This window comes from Nicotiana tomentosiformis, chromosome 2 (assembly GCF_000390325.3).
Source record: "Nicotiana tomentosiformis chromosome 2, ASM39032v3, whole genome shotgun sequence".
NCBI classification, from domain to species: domain Eukaryota; kingdom Viridiplantae; phylum Streptophyta; class Magnoliopsida; order Solanales; family Solanaceae; genus Nicotiana; species Nicotiana tomentosiformis.
Window position 1 is genome coordinate 67,351,080 of NC_090813.1, and position 19,951 is coordinate 67,371,030.

At 35.4% G+C, this 19,951-nt stretch overlaps 1 protein-coding gene across 1 annotated transcript; it reads right to left on the reverse strand.

Annotated features, from left to right (window-relative positions):
- Nucleotides 1-12,887: 12,887 nt before the first annotated feature.
- LOC104118937 (phospholipase A1-IIgamma-like) lies at nt 12,888-15,078 on the reverse strand. Its single transcript, XM_009630330.4, has 2 exons — nt 14,404-15,078; nt 12,888-13,660 (listed from the first exon to the last, which is right to left on the reverse strand). The coding sequence occupies exons 1-2, from the start codon at nt 14,989-14,991 to the stop codon at nt 13,055-13,057; spliced, it is 1,194 nt and encodes a 397-aa protein (XP_009628625.1). The 5' UTR covers nt 14,992-15,078; the 3' UTR covers nt 12,888-13,054.
- Between the last annotated feature and the right edge of the window lie 4,873 nt (nt 15,079-19,951).

A 19,951-nucleotide genomic window follows, 5' to 3' on the forward strand; every position in this document is an offset into this window, starting at 1 on the left:
AGATACTTGTGCCTTAGTCCCTCGTACTCCCTCTGAGAAGTGTAAAACATTGTGAGCGGGGTCCCAAAATGACACTAATGCTTCTATCAAATCAGTTCTAGGTTGAATTTTCAATAGTCCAGTGAGTGCCCCCAGGTATTGGTTGACTCAGTCTTGTCCTTATTTTCCCAAGTCTTCCCATCACATGTGGAGTGCTAGTGGAATCTGATCCATAACCTTCACCGGTAAATTCTGAATAGTGCTCATTCTGCACATTTTTAAATTAGGGTGACTAGGTTAAAACATGTGAATTTTGTTTTTTAAAAAACAAACTCATCATGAAAAGATTTTTTTTTTTTTTTTTTTTTTGCAAAATCCAACTGAAAACAAATCACGACTACTTTTGCAAATACGGCCCCTCAGCACTTTGGATGGGAAGCTTTTAGGGCTTGTGCTTGTTAAGTGGCCAAAATTTAGAAAAAAGGACCATAGGTGGCTATTCTTGCAAAAAAGGCCTTCCGGCGTCCTGTCGGGATATTTTTGGCTATTTGGACAAAAACGGGATAACCTAACTTTATTTATGACAAAATGTTGACATTTTCATATTTTTTGTTATTTTTTCAAAAGCGGGGCCGGACTCGATGAAGGTTGCCTACGTATCCCATATCCGGTGAGAATCAAACCCGCGTAGTTCGATAAGTTTTGACGCAAACAGAAAAATATGATTTATTTTGAAATGACTTTTTCTTTCTTTTTTTTTTCAAGATTTCGGCAGAGTTTCGGGATATTTTGAATACCGAAATTTTCAGAAACGGGTGTTTTCTCTCCTATCTCACTCTTGGTTTTTCTTGATTATATTTTCCTATTCTAGAAGCCGATCAACATGCAAGCCGAAACAAATAAATGCACAAGTGGCACGTAAAATGTATCAGGATGGTCTTTTTATTTCGGGTACACCTGTTCTAGACGGACCCAACCCCTGTGTTGAGTCCCCAAGGTCAAATGCACGTGATGCAAAAAAGCGTTCCTACAAGGGATCCGACATGAGGCTATGTTATTCTAGGTTTAAAACCTGGATGTATTGTTCTAGACCTGGCTTACCCGAGCGGACAACTCGAGCCGAGGGGGGCAACGTACCGGTAACCAAAAGATCATCCGGCTTTGTAACTGAACCAATCCTCGTTCTAAATTAGGGTATTAAACTAACAGAAAAGAAGTCACGCCAGCGTGCACTTCACAGAAGATTTAGAAGATTCAGAGAGAAGAAGGGTTTCGTAACAGTTTTATATACAGTTCAAACAATATCAAAGCGGTAAGAAGCGGCATTTAGCACATTAGGCCCAAACATGTAATATCAAACAATCACAAGAAAGCCAAGTTTAACAGTTATTCTAAGCTCGAATTCTGAACCCTGAACCAGAGATTCTGGGTTCGATCCCCAGCAGAGTCGCCAGAGCTGTCACACCTCCTTTTTTCCGAAGGGATATGGAGTTTTTCCAATTAAACTGACATTGTTCGAAATGGGATTATTTATTTAATTTCAGAATCGCCACTTGGAATAATCATTATGGTGTCCCAAGTCACCAATTTATTTTTAAATCCCAAATCGAGAAAGTTTAACTCTGTTTAAAGTCTGCAAAAATCAGAAGATCGGGTAAGGAACTCTGTTAACACAAGAGAAAGTATTAGGCATTCTCGGGTTCCGTGATTTTAGCACGATCTCTCAACTATTAATAATTGGCCTAATTATCTCATTTAATATATATTTGAAACCTATTGTGCATTTTTTAACTTTTAACCGCTTTTAGTATTTATGAAATTTATTTGAACAAGTCGCGATGTCGCACACCCATTTGTTTTTGTACACATTACGAATCGCGCTACGTGAAATGCACCCGCAATTTACAACATGTTAATTTTATTATTATTTGAAGTTGTGGTCGGGTTACATAAAATGCACACCCAAATAGGATTTGCGTATAGTGACCATGCCACGGGAACTGTACCCGTGGCCATGGTGATTTATTTATGCGTCTAAAGCAAACTACGATAGTTCATTTTTGGTTGAGCTTCTGTGAAAGTAAACTAAGGATAATTATAATCAGTTCCCTAATTGCTTATTTACGTTCGTGGAACAAATCCTACTAGACTTCAAGGCATTGGCCTAACAACGTGATATTGAAGTCCATTTACTCCAAATTCCACGAAAGGCAACTAGTCGTAATTTATAAACATGGCAGAATCTAAATCATTAATTACAAAGGCTAACCATTTACAACTTTTACATAACCAAATGAAAGCAAATAACTGAGCATTTAATACTCCACAAATGAGTCCATGCTAGCCATAGTTTATCACTGCTCTATACATCTTTCTAACCAATGGGTCCGCGATTTTAAAATCATAGGCATAGATACGAACAATTTCACATTCATCCCCTTGCTTAAAGTTGAATTCATGAAGTCAAGTTGTCCAATATATGGTAATAAGTGTCTCTTTTAACATACAAAGATAAAAATGCAAATCTGTATGACTAAAAAATTAAACAAAATAAGTAAATTAATTTACAGAACAACTAGAACTTCATTATTTACTTCAAATAATGAAAATTCGACCACTAGTTGGGAGCTTCTTTTTCCATTTCATTCATTAAAGTCGTCACTGATTCAATTCTCAAATTTTGGCGAACAATCCATGTTGTGTCTTGCCCCGCTACTTGTCCTTTGAATTACAGATTATATATTGAACATATATGAACAATAATCCCTTTTTCCTTCTTTTGTGACAAACAAATAGCCAATTAATTTCACATCACCTGGATCAGAACCATTCGGTTAAGCTAACATAATTCCTAGAGCAGAATAAGTAGAATTCACAGATAACTTCAGATACTACATCCAAGCAATGATTCTCAAAATTGGATTTCACTTTAGATTAACCCATACGCAGTTAGTAGGCATACATAAATCCGTCACTTATCACATTCAAACATGTTAACACATAGATTCACATCAAACAAGAATTTGAACTAAATTTCATTTCATTCCTACATAAGTCACTAAGAAACTCAGGGGTACATGTGTACCTAGTTTAGAAGCAGGAATAAAACTCAGACATCATCTAAATAAATAAAAAAAGGAGATCCACATATTGCAGGTCAGCTTGACAGCAGTGATACAACTCGAAATCAACAGCAAAAGACCAACACTTTATTCAAATAAAACTAGCTCTTGAACCCAGAATTCATGCAAGAATATGATGAGTTTTGAAGCAGCCTTTTAAATCTCTCATTTTTGAGTGTTTTCTTTGAGAGAAATCTGTGAAGATGAGGGAATGTGTGTGTGATTTCTATCCTGTGTGTAATTCAGAATTCAAAGTATCAAATGAGAGGAGATGAGGTCTTTATATAGAGAGTGAGAATTTGGTTATGTGCACTGAAAAATCAGAGAATAATTCCGGAATGTCAGTCCCTAAAACTTAGGGAAAAGGCATCTTTTTTTAACAAAAAATGGGCAGGTGTTGGACAGCTATCTATCCAGATATTCCCCATATTTTTTAGCCCTTTTAACTTCTGTATTTTACCTCTTTTAACCCCAATCTGACCTAATTCCTTTCATTTTATTGTACTTTAGCCCTTTTCTAAAATCATCCTAAGCAAACTATTCAGATTCCCTAATTTTGATTTCAATTACCCCTTTAGGGTTTCTGTCATTACCCTTTCAACCCCCTAATTTCTAATTGTCATTCAAACATCACAAATCAACCAATTAATACAAAAATCAGAGAACAAACATAAACAATCTACTAATTAAACCTAGCTAAATTACTAAATTAATTAAAATTGATTCAATTAACCTAAAAACACGTGATTAAACTAATGATCATGCAATCAATAACCAATCTAATCAAAATTAAACCTAACTGACAATCTAAAACAGAAAAAGAAACAAAGAAATAGGAGAAGAGAGGTACACTGTTTCGGACCAATAATGAGACGACGATTGAAGCAAAACGACGAGCGCCGGTGATGATGAAGCTTTGGCCGGCTAGGGGGGAGTTGGCCGGAATCCGGTGACCTCGAAATGAGCTAAAACTAATGTCAATCGATTGCTCTCGTCAATAGCAATCGATTAACATAAGTTCTAGACCAAAACGAGTTGGCATCGCCCAAGAAATCAGAAGAGGGAAAGATTAGGATTTTTGTAATCTCAGATTTGAAATTCGGCGACCTTGGTGAGGATTTTGGGAAAATTAATGGGGGATTAGTTATGGGGGAAGGCTGAGGATTGTCTGGTGAAATTTTGGGGTGGTTTGGCGACGGGCCGCCGTCGTGGGGAGATCTCCAGCGGCGGCGGGACAGAGAGTGAAAGAGGTGAAGTGTGAGGTCTCTAGGGTTAGGAGAGGGAATTTCAAACAGTTTTAAGAGTAGATGGGAGGGAGTTGGGAGTCGTTGGATTAGATTAGATGAAGGGCTGGGATTGACTTGGTCCAAATGGCGTCGTTTTGGGTTGGGGGGAGGCTGGACCGGGTAAAGGAGAACTGGGCTGGGGCGGATTTGGGGTTAAAGCAACTGGGCCACTTGAAATTTGGCCGAAACATCCCTTGTTTTTCCTTTTCTTTGTTTTTTCTTTCTTCTTTTCTTTTTCTTTGATTTTAAATCCTAATCTAATTAATTAAAAACCTAGATTAAATCCTAAATAAAATCTAATTTGTGAAATAAACCTATTTAACTATTTCTAACATTTGAACAATTAATTTAGCTTAAAATTAACGAAAGAAAATTACTAATTTAAGACTAAAAACTACAAATGTCAGAATGACCATTATTTTTTGTGATTTTTTATTTAATAATGCAATTAAATAGTTTAATTAAATCCTAAATATAATTAAGATCTAAAATGCTTATGCAATGAAACATTGAACATTTTTGGTGTTTTCTATGATTTTAGAATATTAAATATGTAACTAAATGCAAACAATAATTAACAAGAAATTCCTAGAATTCTATGAAACATAAAAATAATTAGAAAAAATCTATTTTTGTGGATTTTATAGGAGTATTTTATCAGGCAAATATTACGTGCTCACAGTCATTAATAGAGAATTTTGTCCATAGCACATTTAAATTGTCGGGAGCGGCACAGATTATTCTTGATTTGTTAGGTCCTAAGTTACTTCTATCACAAAGTGTTTATTCGAATTTTATCTTCCCTTCAAAGTGTTAGAGCTTAATGTAACTAGTGTTCTTATTGTCAATGGGTGTCTAGACAGAAAGTTATCTTATTCACATGTTTGATGGAGATCATTTTCTCAATAGATTAATAGGTCCTCTTAGTGTCAAGTTGGAATTATTTGACGGTACCTTTGAGCTTTAGTGGATTAGTCTCATAGTTTGGCTCATACCTCTTTTAATTGGATCTTGTTTAAAATAATCACTTGTTAAAATGGATTTTGGGGTAACTCGCGAGGCTAGCGTAGATGAATACAATATGAGTGCAATTGATAAGAATTGAACTGAACAGTGAGTTCGTGCAACTTTATAGAGCTATAGGATTAGCCACCATATAGTGCGTAGTTCACTGGAATTGAGAGATGATATACAAGGATGAGGTTAATCAAAGTTCAGAGGCTCTTCTCATGTTTCAAGACCACCTATTTTGTCGTTCCATTTTAGTTTAGTTGATAACTTTTTTAAATGCTTTTACGTGTTGAATGATTGAATTTGGTTGATCATTATGTGTCTTAAATGGCTGTTTGGCCGTAGGATAGGGAAAAACTTAGCCCATCATTAATTGACTATTTCTCACATGCTTTAAAAATTGGGCTTGGTCAAATACCTGAAATAAGAAGTTAAAAGAATATGAGCATGATTTAGAATTTTCTTGTTATTTAGTTCTCTTTTATTTATTCATTTAATTTGTTATATTATTTGCTAGTAGCATGTTTAGGCCGGCCACACTCAAGTAGGCAAACTTTAGGCCTCTTTTTTTCTTTTATTTGAGGTGAGAGGTCGCCCCCTTAGTTAATTAATCCATCTGAGGAATGCCCCGTAGTACTTGTATTTGGAGGCCGTGATGAGTATCGTGAAGGAAGCAGTGTAGGATAGATTAGAATTTTTAGTATTCTTTCTTTAGTAATTTCTTTTCTCTTATTTTTCTTTTAGGTGGAGACAACCTCGAACCTTTTGTGCTTATTTCTGCTTTTATGTGTTTTACCTCAATTTGAATACCCTTTAAAGCTAATCGGATCATGTATGCAACCGTACTAGTTATGGGACTCGGGAAATGTCTAACACATTCTCCCCGAGTTAAATGAACCTCCTAACTCAGAATTACTGGTGCAGACTATGTTTTAGAGACTAAATGTGTTTTCAAAAGGAAAAATTATTTTAAAACGGTGACCTGGCACACCGAAACCAAATATCAGGTGGCGACTTTGGAAATCCTTTGAAACACAATTTCTGTCACTTTCTAATTGAAAACCCTTTTGAGCTTTAAAATCAACTTTATCTTTTTTAAAGAGGGTAGTTAAGGTAAAAAAAAAAAAAAAGGTGTGACAGGAATAATGGCCCACGGTTCATAGGCACGAAAATCACAGAATTCTTTCAAAGTTGATAGATTAAACGGATTACATCCGCACCTTACCACCCTACAGCGAACGGGCAAGCTGAGTCACAAACAAAGTTATTATTAATAAATTGAAGAAGAGATTAGAGGAGTCAAAAGGTAATTGGCCGGAAGTGTTACTAGGGGTATTGTGGGCTTATCGAATGACAGCAAACACAAGTACGGGTGAGACTCTATTTTCACTTGTATATGGTGTTGAAGCCTAAATTCCGGTAAAAATAGGTGAACCAAGTACGAGATACACACATGCTACTGGAGAGTCAAATGAGAAGGAAATGCGAGTAAAGTTAGATCTATTAGAAGAAAGGAGAGAAGCAGTGTTAATTAGAATGACGGCTCAAAAACAGATGATTGAGCGATATTACAACAGGAAAGCTAACTTGAGATACTTCAAGATTGGGATTTCGTCCTCAAAAAGGTGTTCCGATCTACAATAGCGGCCAATGCAGGTAAGTTGAGTCCAAATTAGGAAGGCCCTTATAGGGTTCGAGGCATCACTGGAAAGGGAGCATATGAGTTGGAAACCATGGATGGCAAGGTACTACCATCAAACTGGAATGCAGTTCATTTGAAGAAGCATTACTTCTAGATGAAGAAAGTACCCATGGTCAGGTATCACTCAGATTCAATTTTATTTTGTTCTTTTGAATTTTACTAATAATTTTAGATGATAGGCAAAAAGCTTGCCCGTACCAAATAATGATACTAAACCCGAAAGACACGCGGAATACTGATTATTCTCAGTCTAGTTTGCAGCCTTTCTAATGGAAAAGTGTTGTGCATTCATCATCTAAATGAATATCTCCAAGTCCCGTTCGTATTTTCCTTTTCAGTGAATGGACCAAAAGGATGAAATAATCCAGTGTTCGAGATTTCATACTTCAAAACTCTAACACTGGGGGGACTATGCATATAGAAGAAAGAGAACTAAAAAGGCATAATTTAGTTCAGCTTGAATCAAAAACCTTAAGGAAACCTTGAATTTTTCAAAGAGGTGTGAATTCGCAAAAAAGATGCAAGATATTCTATATTCCTACGAGTTTTAGGTTAAAGCCAAAATATAGTCATGGGATAATAGATCCGATTTTGTATTTTAAAATCTGCTACAAAGAAAGTAGTTATGAAAATATTGTACGAATAATTATGAAAATGATGTACGAAATTATTTGAAAGTTCAAAGCATAAAACTTCCTCAAATTATTTCTTTTTTCATGTATACTTCATCTTTCATATATTTACACCAATATGAAGATGAGACATCATTTTCATCAGTGTCGTTAACGTAAAAGGGCCCTCTTTTATAAAAATCCGTGTTTATCAAAGCCACGGATTGTTAAGGCATTTTTTAATGCAAGAAAAAAGCTCAAATATCAAAGAGCAGAACAAGCGAAAAAAGCAACCGAAATATTTATATATATATATATATATATATATATATATATATATATATATATATATATATATATATATATATATATAGCCTTGGGAAAACTGAGTTGTTAAGTTTGTCATTAAACCCCAAAAGAAGACAGGGATAGCCAAAAATAAATCTTACAAAAAGTTGTTAAGCTAAGAGAAAAATAGCACAAGGAAGATCTAAATAAAAGCTAAGAAAAAAAGCAAGAGAAAACTAAGGAGCATCATCAATGGAAGCTTCATCCACGGGAGCATCATCAACAGGCGAAGAAGGATTAACTTGAGAAGAAGAGGCTTGAATATCAGCCCCGCTAAGAACAAGTCCATCTCCATTACCCTTGGGACCTTCGTCTTTAGGTGAGGAAAAGCTTTGACATTGCTGAGTTTTATCAATTGCTTCTTTAGCCCTAGCAATCTTAGCATTAAGGTCAAAACCCTCCTGGGTGACTTCAATTAGAGTCTCGAGGCGAGTGTTTAAGAAAGCCCAGCTCACATCCAACTATAGTTTATCCTCGAGTCTCATAATCCTTCTCCCAATGGTCAATCTCAGATCTTCTTTTTCTACTTCCAAAGCATCATAAGTTATCTTCAAAAGGAGCGAGCAAACTTTCCAAGAACCGAATCTTACCCGTAGAGGTGCGGAGATCTTCCTGAACTTGAGTAACTGTCTGAACCAATTCTCATGCATAAACCTCTTTTTTATCCAGGAGTTCTTTTAAACTCCTCATTTCTTCAGTTGCCTTGGAAAGTTGTTCAGCAAAAGAGGACTCCATTATATCCTTGTCCTTTCCAACCTGGCTAGAAGAAGCTTTTTCAATCGCTAATTTAGCGGAATTCACTCTCATTTGTTGCTCCAAAGCACTCTTTTCTTCTGCAAGAACTTCTTTTTCCAGTTGAAGACCCTCGAATTGTTCCTTCCAGTTGTCGGCCTCAGTGCGCAATTTCATAATTAGCTGGTCCATATGAGAAACTATTTTCATAAGCTCAGTGCCAATCAAATTAATCTGCAAAGAAAAGAGGCAAATGGGAAGAGTTATAAAAAAAAAAAAGGAGAGAGAAAATGTAAGTAAGTTTGTACATTCAAAGAAGAATGAACAATGTCATTCATTAAAGTCAGTGAGCTATGGCTTTTTAACTTTTCCTTCTCCACGGGGCTTAGCAGCGACTTCAACCACACGACAGCTTGACCAGATTTTCTCAATAAATTTTCGCCTTCAGGGACTTCGATAACAACTCTTTTCATCTCCCTCATGCTGCTAGAAGGTTCGGTCTCTGCATGAGAAGCAGCTACTAGAATAGCAGATAGAGTAGAAGCAGTCACGTGAGTAACAACAGGAGTACCGTCAGGTAAAGACACAGGGGGTTTAATGAAAACTGAAGCTAGAAGGGAAGCAAGGGGCAATTCTTCATAAATAGGCCTAAAATCTTCTTCACCCTCGAAGTCTTGAACGAACAATCTATCAGCAGAACTTGGGGGAGTATCAACAACATCTTCATCAGAAATTACCAAAGAAGTAGTCTCTGGTTCATCCGTAAGTCTAAAAGGAATTGAACTTAATGGAAGGTCATGAGAGGAAGGAGTTTCATCCTCAAAAACCACACATCTCCTAACGCGTGGCCTTCGCACCAAAGAACCTTTCTCTGTTTCTTCATCATCAGAGCCACGAGCTCCGTCAGTTTTCCTTTTTGAAGAAGAAGAACTTAGAAATTCGCTCTTGGGCAAGACTCACGGAAAGCCTGGTTGACGGAACAGACGTGGGACTAATGCCGCGAATATCAAATCCTAAAGAAAAGAAAAGGGAAGAATGAAAAATTCTTGTATAAGCAACAAAGAGAAAAAGAAGAACAATGAAGGGAAAAAGTACTGTGCGTCTTCACTTTCCAACCGAATTTTTGAGAAAGGTATTTCCAGGATCTTTTTTCCATAGGAGCAGCAGTTAACATTTTTCCACCCAAGCACGGAAGATGAAAATCTCATCAAAAACTTCCATGGTTGCTGAAAATTGGGTATTTGATTACATGAAGTTCTTTAACATATATATATATATATATATATAAAATAAAAAAACTTACTTGCAAAGTTCCATTTCTTCGAAAAGGGCATGTTTTCTTCACCCATTAATCTACTAGTGGGGGGGGGGGGGGAGGGGGCAGCAACAAAACGAGCGTACCAGCCATGGCCAGGATCGTCTTCAGGGCTAACCAATACTCTCTTACTTCTAGCCACGTGAAAAACGTCCTTCACGAAACAATTTGGGGGAGTAGAGATGAAGCAAGCGTCGAAAGGTAAAAGGCACGGAAACCAGATCCGGCAAATAACGAAGGCATGCAATAGCCCTCCATACTATTGGGCCATTCTGGCCAAGACACACGTTGAAGTAACGACAAAACTCAATGATTACTGGATCAATAGGTGGCTTGAACCCTAACACAAAAGGATAGGTATAAACAAAGGAGAAACCGACATTATAAGAGGTGATTCTCTCATTGGCACCAGGGACTAAAACTGGGAAATCTGATTTCCAGTATCACTCTCGTCGAACCAGGGAAATAAGACCAGTAGTGATTAAACTCGGGTAAAGATCAGCAGGATTGAGGGAGGATATAGAAGAAACTTAATTTCTCATGGTTTCATGATCAGTTACAAAAGAAAATTCTTGGGGAATAATCTCTGCAATTGTGGGTTCACGCACAGGTTCATTTAAATCTCTATTCCTAGAAGAAGATCTAGAGGTTAGAGGAGCCCTAAGTCTAGAAGAGGATGGCTTAACATAACTACTCTGGGAAGAAGAACCACGATTAGATAATGAACCAAGGCTACGAAATCTATCACTTTTCCTACTTCTAGTAGGGGAAGTAGAAGGAGCAAGTTCATCAACAATCACAACTTTGCGGGGGTCTAGTGTTGTCGAAGACATGATTATTCAAATAAATATAGAAGGAAGGGTGCAGAAATACAAATAAGGAGTAATGTAATGGATACTGAAGAAGGAAGACTCCAAGAAATCAAAAAAGAATGAAGTGTTTATAAGAAGACACGATCGTCGTTAAAGTTGGTCAGGCGGAATTCTAGTTTTTGGCCGTAAAACGCAAAAATAACGAGGAACGATCATGGTAGTGCGGTGACTATGGTTCCATAAGTCCTATTTGATGGCCCAGAAAAGTTTTAGGCGATCCGGGTCCGGAGGGCCCAGGCCCACTCGTAAGGCGTGGGCTATAGCGCATGAAATATGGGAAAAACGCAAAACAATGCGGAACGGTCATGGCGGGGCTGTGACTATGGTTCTTTAGCTCGTATTTGCTGGCTCGGAAAGATTTTAGGTGATCCGAGTCCGGGGTCCCGGCGCACTCAGAAAGAGTGGTCTATTGCACACGAAAATATGGGAATCGGGCAGAATTCTAGTTTTTTGGCCGTAAAATGCCAAAAATGAGGAACGATCATGGCAACCACTTCGTGACTGGTGCAGCCGCAGAAAAAACCCTAAAAAGCACTAAAATACTACAGATCCAATCGTCGAAAGCCACACGGCGTGGGCATTAAATGGATGTGACATACGTTGCATCGCTTCTGAAGGAAACATGATGATACTGGAAAAATGACGACAATGAATTCCCACCATAAAAACTTACTACTTCCCAAATATTCAGTTGAGAATATTCAGAAAGTGAGGGGACTATCTGTATTGGTGAAAAAAGGGCATTACACATAGAATATTAGCAAGCTGATGAAACATGACGCGTGGAACAACGGTATAGCGACAAGTGGCACACTCAAATGGAATTAAGAGAAGGTACGGGAGAAACACCCTCGAGATAGTACAGAGAAAAGAACCGGGCCTGACAGTTGTCAAAGAAAAGGCGGGAGCAAAATGAATAAAGGTTAAAAAGAGGGGAAGATACACGAACCAGAAGTAACTAAGGAATGGGAATCAGAGCAGTTATAAGGAATCTATAGCTATAAATATGTCAGTTACGGTTATCCATGATAATGGGCAATCAATACAATTAATGCACATAATGAATCCAAATTAAGTATGGAAATAGTTATGATTGTACGCTCCTATACAAGGATAAAGAATTTCATTTGTAGAGGAAGATTACGATTACTACTGAAATACATTTCATTATTCTCTGCTTTATCAAAGTCTCTAGCCTTGATTTTACGGATTGATTGTTGATTCATTCCTTATTTCTCTTTGATAATTTTCTCTATTACCTTTGTTATTTTTCTAAAAGTTTATTATGGAAGTGAAGTAAAACTTGATTATCAATAACCCGTTTTTTCCTAAATATAGACTTTAACTGAGAAATCTATTTTTTGTTTGGTTAAACAGCTGCGATAGAAAATGCCATAATAAGATCACCAATATCATTCCTGACAACTCCTCCTTGACCAGCCTTACCACTCTCTAAAAATAGCTTTCATCTGTGTTTAGCTTGACCCAACCAAGTTCAGGTTTTTTCCAGAATACTTGAGTGTAGATAAGGGTATAGGTCTCAGTTTTTGTACTACTTCACAGATGTGTAACCAAGAGTCATTCTAATTGCGTGTAGGGAAGCTAAGATTCATCGAGCCTGAATAGTTCATTCTATTTGCTGCTTCATTTTGTACAACTTGAAATTCTTTTGATCCCATATATACTTGCAAGCACAACAAGCTTTCCAGATTTTCCAAACAAATTACTATAGGAGTAATTTGCAGAAGAGTTTTGTGCACAATGTTATTGGTATTTTCACTCCACCAATTATGCAGAACCTCTCTAATATGCACATTTCTGTGCCTTATTCCCAGGGGGCCTCCCTAGTACTTCCAAATATCTAATAGCATTATCGATCTTTTAAATAATTCAAAGCATACAAGTTAAGTGGACACAGAAGTTAAAACTCATATTAAGCATTAAAAGAAATAGATGCACATACAAGTCTATCCTCTGTTATAAGAGGAAGCACAACACATATTTATATAGTAGCGAACCCCTTTATTCAAACATAACACGAAAGGAAATAAAACCACATTTGAAACCTTAGCTCTCTCAGAAGTCATACTCCTCACGATCCAAGAGAAGCCAAGATCCATCCTGTTGTTGAACCATCCCTTTGTGCTTGTCAACCCACCAAAGCCCAGGAATACAATATTCATCTTTTATTATGTCCCACTGCTTATTGACAAGTGAGATATCACGATTCACCTCTAGTTTAAAACCGGCTAAAATTCCTATTCCTTGAGTGCCTGCAACTCCGTGCAAGTATGGCTCCAACAAATGCCAACTGACAACTTCTCCAGGAGGCTTCACATACGGAGATTTTGTGGTGTCAATTATTAGTTCCTCGCCAACGTCTATATAGCCAACGGGTGGATATTTGGGGACAATATCCAAAACATTATGAATTCTCAAGATATGAAGATTATTCAGCTTCGAAAATGCCTTATGAAAATTGAGATCCCCAACTTTAGGACTTGCGAATACAAAAGCTGTCACGGGGAATTCCTTGCCTTCGCTTGTTTTGTTGATACCATTGAAAGCTATGTCAACCGCGTTTAGGGTTGCAAGTGACGCACCTAGGCTATGGCCAGTTACAGTAATACTAACCTCTTCATTCTTATATTCCTCAACCAATCTTTTTACTTCTTCAATTACCTGAAAAGAAGAAAATGATGAACTTTTATACTCCTTAGCTTCATCTAGGCACTTAGTAATTCTTTCGATCCATATAAATTTAAAAGAAAGAAAGAAAGATGCAATTGATATGTTTCCCTATAACCTAATATTGCTTTAGATTATAATAAAGAAACGCAAATGTTGATCACAAATTTATTATTCCTGTTGGCATCTTTTTTTTTTTTTTTTTTGGTTTAGTTACGCCGTCCTGTAGGCATCTTGAATTCGGACATATTATAAAAGCTTCTGTATGAGAGAGAGAGAGAGAGAGAGAGAGAGAGAGAGAGAGAGAGAGAGAGAGAGAAGATCAAGTAGGCATGTTTTTGACAATATTTTGAAGGAAAAAATGTATTTGATGTTGAAGATCAAAAAGAGTATACGGAAGTTGACTTTGTGTTTTAGAAATGAATTTCAAAGAAAAGGTTTGAATACCTTTAAGTTAAAACCATTATTTCTAGATCTTAAAATACTCTTCTAACAACTTTTTCAATATTTAACAAGCCTTCCGAAACATTGAGGTTCAATATTTGCTTTAGTGTTTGAAAATACTGAAATATTTATTATTTACGATCAAACGGGGCTTTGAACAGTTGTTAATTAAGACTCAAAAGTATTTATCTTTAAAATTCTGATATTTGTAAGAGAAAAATTACTTGTGAAGTAAACAATCATATTCTTGTAAAAACATGGAAGCTTTATCAAATAAGCAAGTTAATACGCACCTGATCCCGGGCACTAGCCTGATTAAATTGTGATCGTAGATCTTCTGTTGTATAAATATTGTAGAAACCGTGATGCACCAAAGGTTTAAGCAAAGGAAGCAAACCTCCATCACCAAAGACTTTAGGTCCTGGGACAGCTAAAAATTGAAGATCATTCACCCACTCTAACTTTTGCATCGTTCCTCTCCAATTAACCACAATATCCCTCCTTCCCAGGGCAACTTTACCCTCATCAGTAGCCACAGCAATATACCCCATAAAATTTGATTCTTTACTCCATGCTTCCCTTGACAATGATTTTACAATGAAAGCATCAGGAAGTGGAATGGATGAGGTAGCATAGAAAAATTTGGTTACGCGATACTTTAGCGGGTCAAGTCCAACCTTAGTAAAAAGGTTTTCCATTGAGTATCTACTGGCTCCAGCATATTTAGACGCTTTCTCTGTAATGAAAGTGTCATAAGTTGCTTGAGCCAATTCTCCATATTGAATGATATATTTGCGAAGATCAAGATCCAAGGGGTTTAATAGCCCTTCCCAATTGTTTTTTCCACTAAGCTGCTCCCACTTCTCAGCCATGTTAACCATGTCTCTCCGGCCCCTTTTTTCTTAATTTTATGTATTTTTTTCTCTTTGTTGCTTATTAATTCCCTACGATATGTTCTTCATTTTGCCCATCTGCAAATGCCAATTTATAGTGAAGGGCTTCAATTATTAGAGCTTGTCATGGAACATGCTTTTAATTTTTTATTGCTAACAATGTCACCATCTCGCCATCATCAGACAATTCAAAATGGGCATATCAACCGTGCAGATTAGAATTGTTCCCGTTTTTCTGATGGGGTTTTTTTCTTTTAAATCAATTGAAGGGTTCGATTTTTATTGAATTACTGAATAGAAAATATTTACGTGATTAAATAATTTAAAGATTTATTAAATTTAATTGGCTGTAAAAAAAAAAAATTGAGTTACCAATGCCAGTGAAAATACAAAATTAAATTTAGCAGATTTGTTTTTAAGATTTTTTGTGTGGTAAGTTGGATGTATTATAACAAACTAGAACGTAGTGCATCTAAAGTTTGACTTTTCTGGAACACACAATCTCAATCATGTGGCAAATCTCGTAGTAGATTGTTAAGTAGCTTTGATAATGTAAAAACTACTTGAATTATTGGTGTATTAAATTTAAACCCATTTCTAATAACCAACCAAGCCGCTACGACCATCCCTTTCATGGCATGCCAAATTAAAAGAAAATGAAAAAAACTACGTACCTAAGAAAAATTTGTAGGGATCACATATCCATTATGCCAACTTGACTTGTCCGGTTAAGCATGCCGGTAAGGCGAGGCGGATCCAAGATTGAAACTTAATAGGTTCAACTTTGCACTGAACTAATTATATCATTAAAATTTTGGGTTCAAATCTAATATTTATTGAGATTTTAATAGATTTTTACATATATATTTATACTCTGTATCGAAAGTTTTGGGTTCAGATGAACCCATAACCGAAAGACTACATCCACCCCCTGCCTGCAGGATCATTGGAATACTTTACAAATATCAAATAACAACGTCAATAGTTTATATATATATATATATATATATATATATATATATATATATATATATATATTTTAAAATAACGTCAATGGCATAAATGTAGCACGTCAAATAACAGCTCAATCTAGCTAACACTAGGGTATACTCAAATCTTGACATGCAACCGCCAAATCTGAAAGAAAATAACCTTAATTATTTTCTTTCCCAAAAAAATTCAGAAAGCCAAACGTCTTCAGGATGAATTATCACGACAGTTCGACCCTTTTTCCTAGCAGACCAAAATAGTGAGTATATTCAAAATGGATTTTTTACTTAAAATACAATATTTGAAACTTATTGAGCAAAATTCATTTGTAGTCACTTGGGCCAAACTTTTAACACCCAGTAGCCCGAAATTACAATATACATTCTATACCCCAAAATTAATTTTAGTGGCTAGCCCAAAAGTACTTAACTAAGAGGCTCATATCTGCAAAGACAGATCGCGAAAAAGAGAGGCGACCACGCCATGGCTGCAAAATCACCGATTGCATGCAAAGTAAAAACTTTTGAATCGCCGGCCGTCCGGTGATTTGCCAGGCCAAGATACGGATCTGATAGTCTCTATGCCCGATCCAATTAGCCCAGAATTCGGATAAAATATCATCACTGCCTTATTTGTTATGTACCAAAAAAGAAGAACTAAAATCACAGAAACAGAGACAGAGAAAGAGAGATCTGACTATTGTTATTGATTGATGCTGAAGAAATGACTGTATAGTAGTACGTATTTCCAGGAATTCAAGGGCTGTTGATTTTGTTTTAAAAGAGAAAAAGGAAAATTATTGGCTAAACAGAGAGGGGCAACCACCCTTTGAATAAAAATCTCAAGCTCTCTTTTATTGCCTCATTTTTTTCTCGGCTAACTTTCTTTGCTGGGGAAATCCATTGGTTTTCACCATATAAATTTTCACATATATGTCATTAGTTTATTTTGATGGGAATCATAATTTCAGGCCCACCATTAGTATATATTTACATGGATATTTATGTATTTATTTCGGTAAAAATAAATTTGAATATTGGTATATTACAAAATATATACAAAATAGACTGTCACTATACAAAATAGACTGTTATTATACAACAAATATACAAAATAGACTGTTACTATACAAAAAATATATAAAATAGACACTTCGGTCTATTAGATGTAATATGTTTGGGTCGGAGGGCCATATTGTGTCAGTAGAAAAAAATATGGGCTATTAAAATTTTAAGGGGTTATAGAGGGTAGTTTTCTCAAACTTTTTATTTATCCTAGTTTTGTATATTACCCGCCCTAAACAAGGATTGATTACAAATTATATGTATTCTATTATTAGTGACTTAAATTAGGGGATTTAGTTACACCATTTTTCTTTTTTCTCTCCTCTCCTCTTTCCTATTAATCTCTCTCTCTCTCTCTCTCTCTCTCTCTCTATATATATATATATATATATATATATATATATATATATATGTGCAATCCATTACTAGCACCTTAAATTAAATTAGGAGATTTAGTTACACTATTTTCCCTTTTTATTAAAGTGGGAAAATATATTGACCAAATGCAAGGTTGGTCAATATTTACGCATACACAGACTCCAAGTGAGACCAAATGCATTTATCTTTTATCTAATCAACAGTTTGGACTGATCCATAATGTTAGACTAATCCATAATGTTAGTTCACAGTACAAAATATTTTCTGATATTCGTTTTATTACTCTCCCGGTCAAAATTTATTGGTACAATTAATATTTCTGATAGGTGGTTTTGGGCTTGGTTTTAGGTTAAAAGTGTGCGATTTGTCAACTGTTTTTGCTGGGTTTAAAATTAGTTTAAGTGGCTGATTTTTGTGGCTGAACACGTTAGTCGAAATTAAGTAAAATGTTCAATGCTTCCACCTTCATCGATATAGCACCATCAACAACATCAATAGAAATTCGACAACAATAAATTTGTATGGTACAACAGCATACAAATTAAAAATAAAATTTCGTATAAATTTGATACATCTACAACAATATATAAACTAAAAATAAATTTTATACAACTTATTATATAGTATACAACATATTTATGACTTATCTACAATCTTCATACATTATTTTACCCAGTTAAATATATCTACAACATCATACAACTTAAATACAATTTTCATACAAATTTTATACAATATGTCTTTTGTATGTATTTTGTATCTGATTTGTATATATTTTGTATGTAGTGTGTTCTTCCTCCTCTCTAAAATTCCAATCCAAACTTCCTCTCTTAATACAATTTTGATACATATCAACAACTTTATATAAAAAGATAGTATTTATAACTTAAATAAAAATTTATTTCAACGATTCATATATTATACAAATAGTTTTCAACTTTCATACAACATTCAAATAAAAACATATATAACTGCAATATAATACAACTTAAATACAATTTCCATACAACTATAATATAATTTTAATATAATTTTGTAAGTATATTGTATGTCATGTGTTCTTCTTCTTCTTCTTCTTCTTCTTCTTCTTATTCTTCTTCTTCTTCGATTTTCAATCTGAAATTCGCCCAAAATCAAGTCTAATCTTCACCAAACACCCTCAAAATTGAGATATAAACTCCAAAAAATATTCTTAATTGTTTGCAACAACACCTTATCCAAACCAATAATAGTTTTTGAAAACCTAAATTCGAATTCAAAGCTTCAAAACTTTTTAATGGCTGTCAAAGATGGAGAATCAAACACCTTCAAAATTTATTGATTGACAATTTTAATTCGAACATCAATTGAGCAAGATGAAAGGAAATTTCTAAGTTAAAACTCTATAGTAAAACGATTGAAATCCATTAATGAATTTTATTAAAACTCTATACAACAAGAAAGCATAAAAAAATAGAGAACACCAAAGGAGGAAAAATTGGAAAAACAAACAGAGAAGGAGAGATAGAGAGATGAAGAGAAAGAGAGAGAGAGAGAGAGAGAAGGAGAGATAGAGAGATGAAGAGAGAGAGGGAGAGAGAGAGAGAGAGAGAGAGAGAGAGAGAGACGAAGAGAGAGAGGGGGCATGTATAAAGGGATGGGAAAATAACTGATATTCCTTGTTCAATTCCTAATATAAAGGGATACTCATTTAAAACTTATTTGTATATAATTGATAAATTGTATATGACCGTGTAATTAAGTTAAAACTTGATTAGGGAGGGTAATAAAGTTTCATATGTAGTATAGAAAGATAAAAATATTGGCATTACATGATATCTTGGATACAACCCAGTTATTAGTTGATTTTATTAGATAGTTTTAGTTCAGATATGGGCCAAAGTTTGGCCCACGTGTATTTATAAATTTTCGGGTTTACAGCCCATGTAAAAAAAGGTAGTATGTTTACAGTTTTGTCCCCAAGTATAAATATAGGTTTCTAGAAGTCTGTACAGATTTAACACTCATAAATGAAAATATTGATTTTTCTCTGAGCTCTCTTCTCTCCTCTTGTTTGAAACCCTAACCAACTCACATACGTTGTAGCTTGTTGGTTAATTTTCACATAGTATCAGAGCTATGGGCGTTAGATAGATCTTGACGATAGGAGTTGATCGATCTTACCCTCACCGTTTGAATTGAAGGTTTTGCTTGTTCGCTATTTTTTTTGCGACTGGTCATGTGACGACAATATTTTGATTTTTTGCTGGAAATTGGATTCTCAGTGAGTATTTCTCTTTTGCCGAGTTTTATTTGGAGTTGGTTTAGAAGATTTTGTTTTCTTTTTTGTGACAGAAAAACCCTAGATATTTTCTTTTGCATCTAAAACTACAAAAAAATACTAAATTTGCGGAGGTTTTATTGCGGCGGTTACTATAACCTCCGCAATCTATATCAAATTGTGGGGGTTTATTTACTCCCGTAAATATATTATATTTACGGCGGTCAGTAACCTCCGCAACCCTTAAAAAAATAGC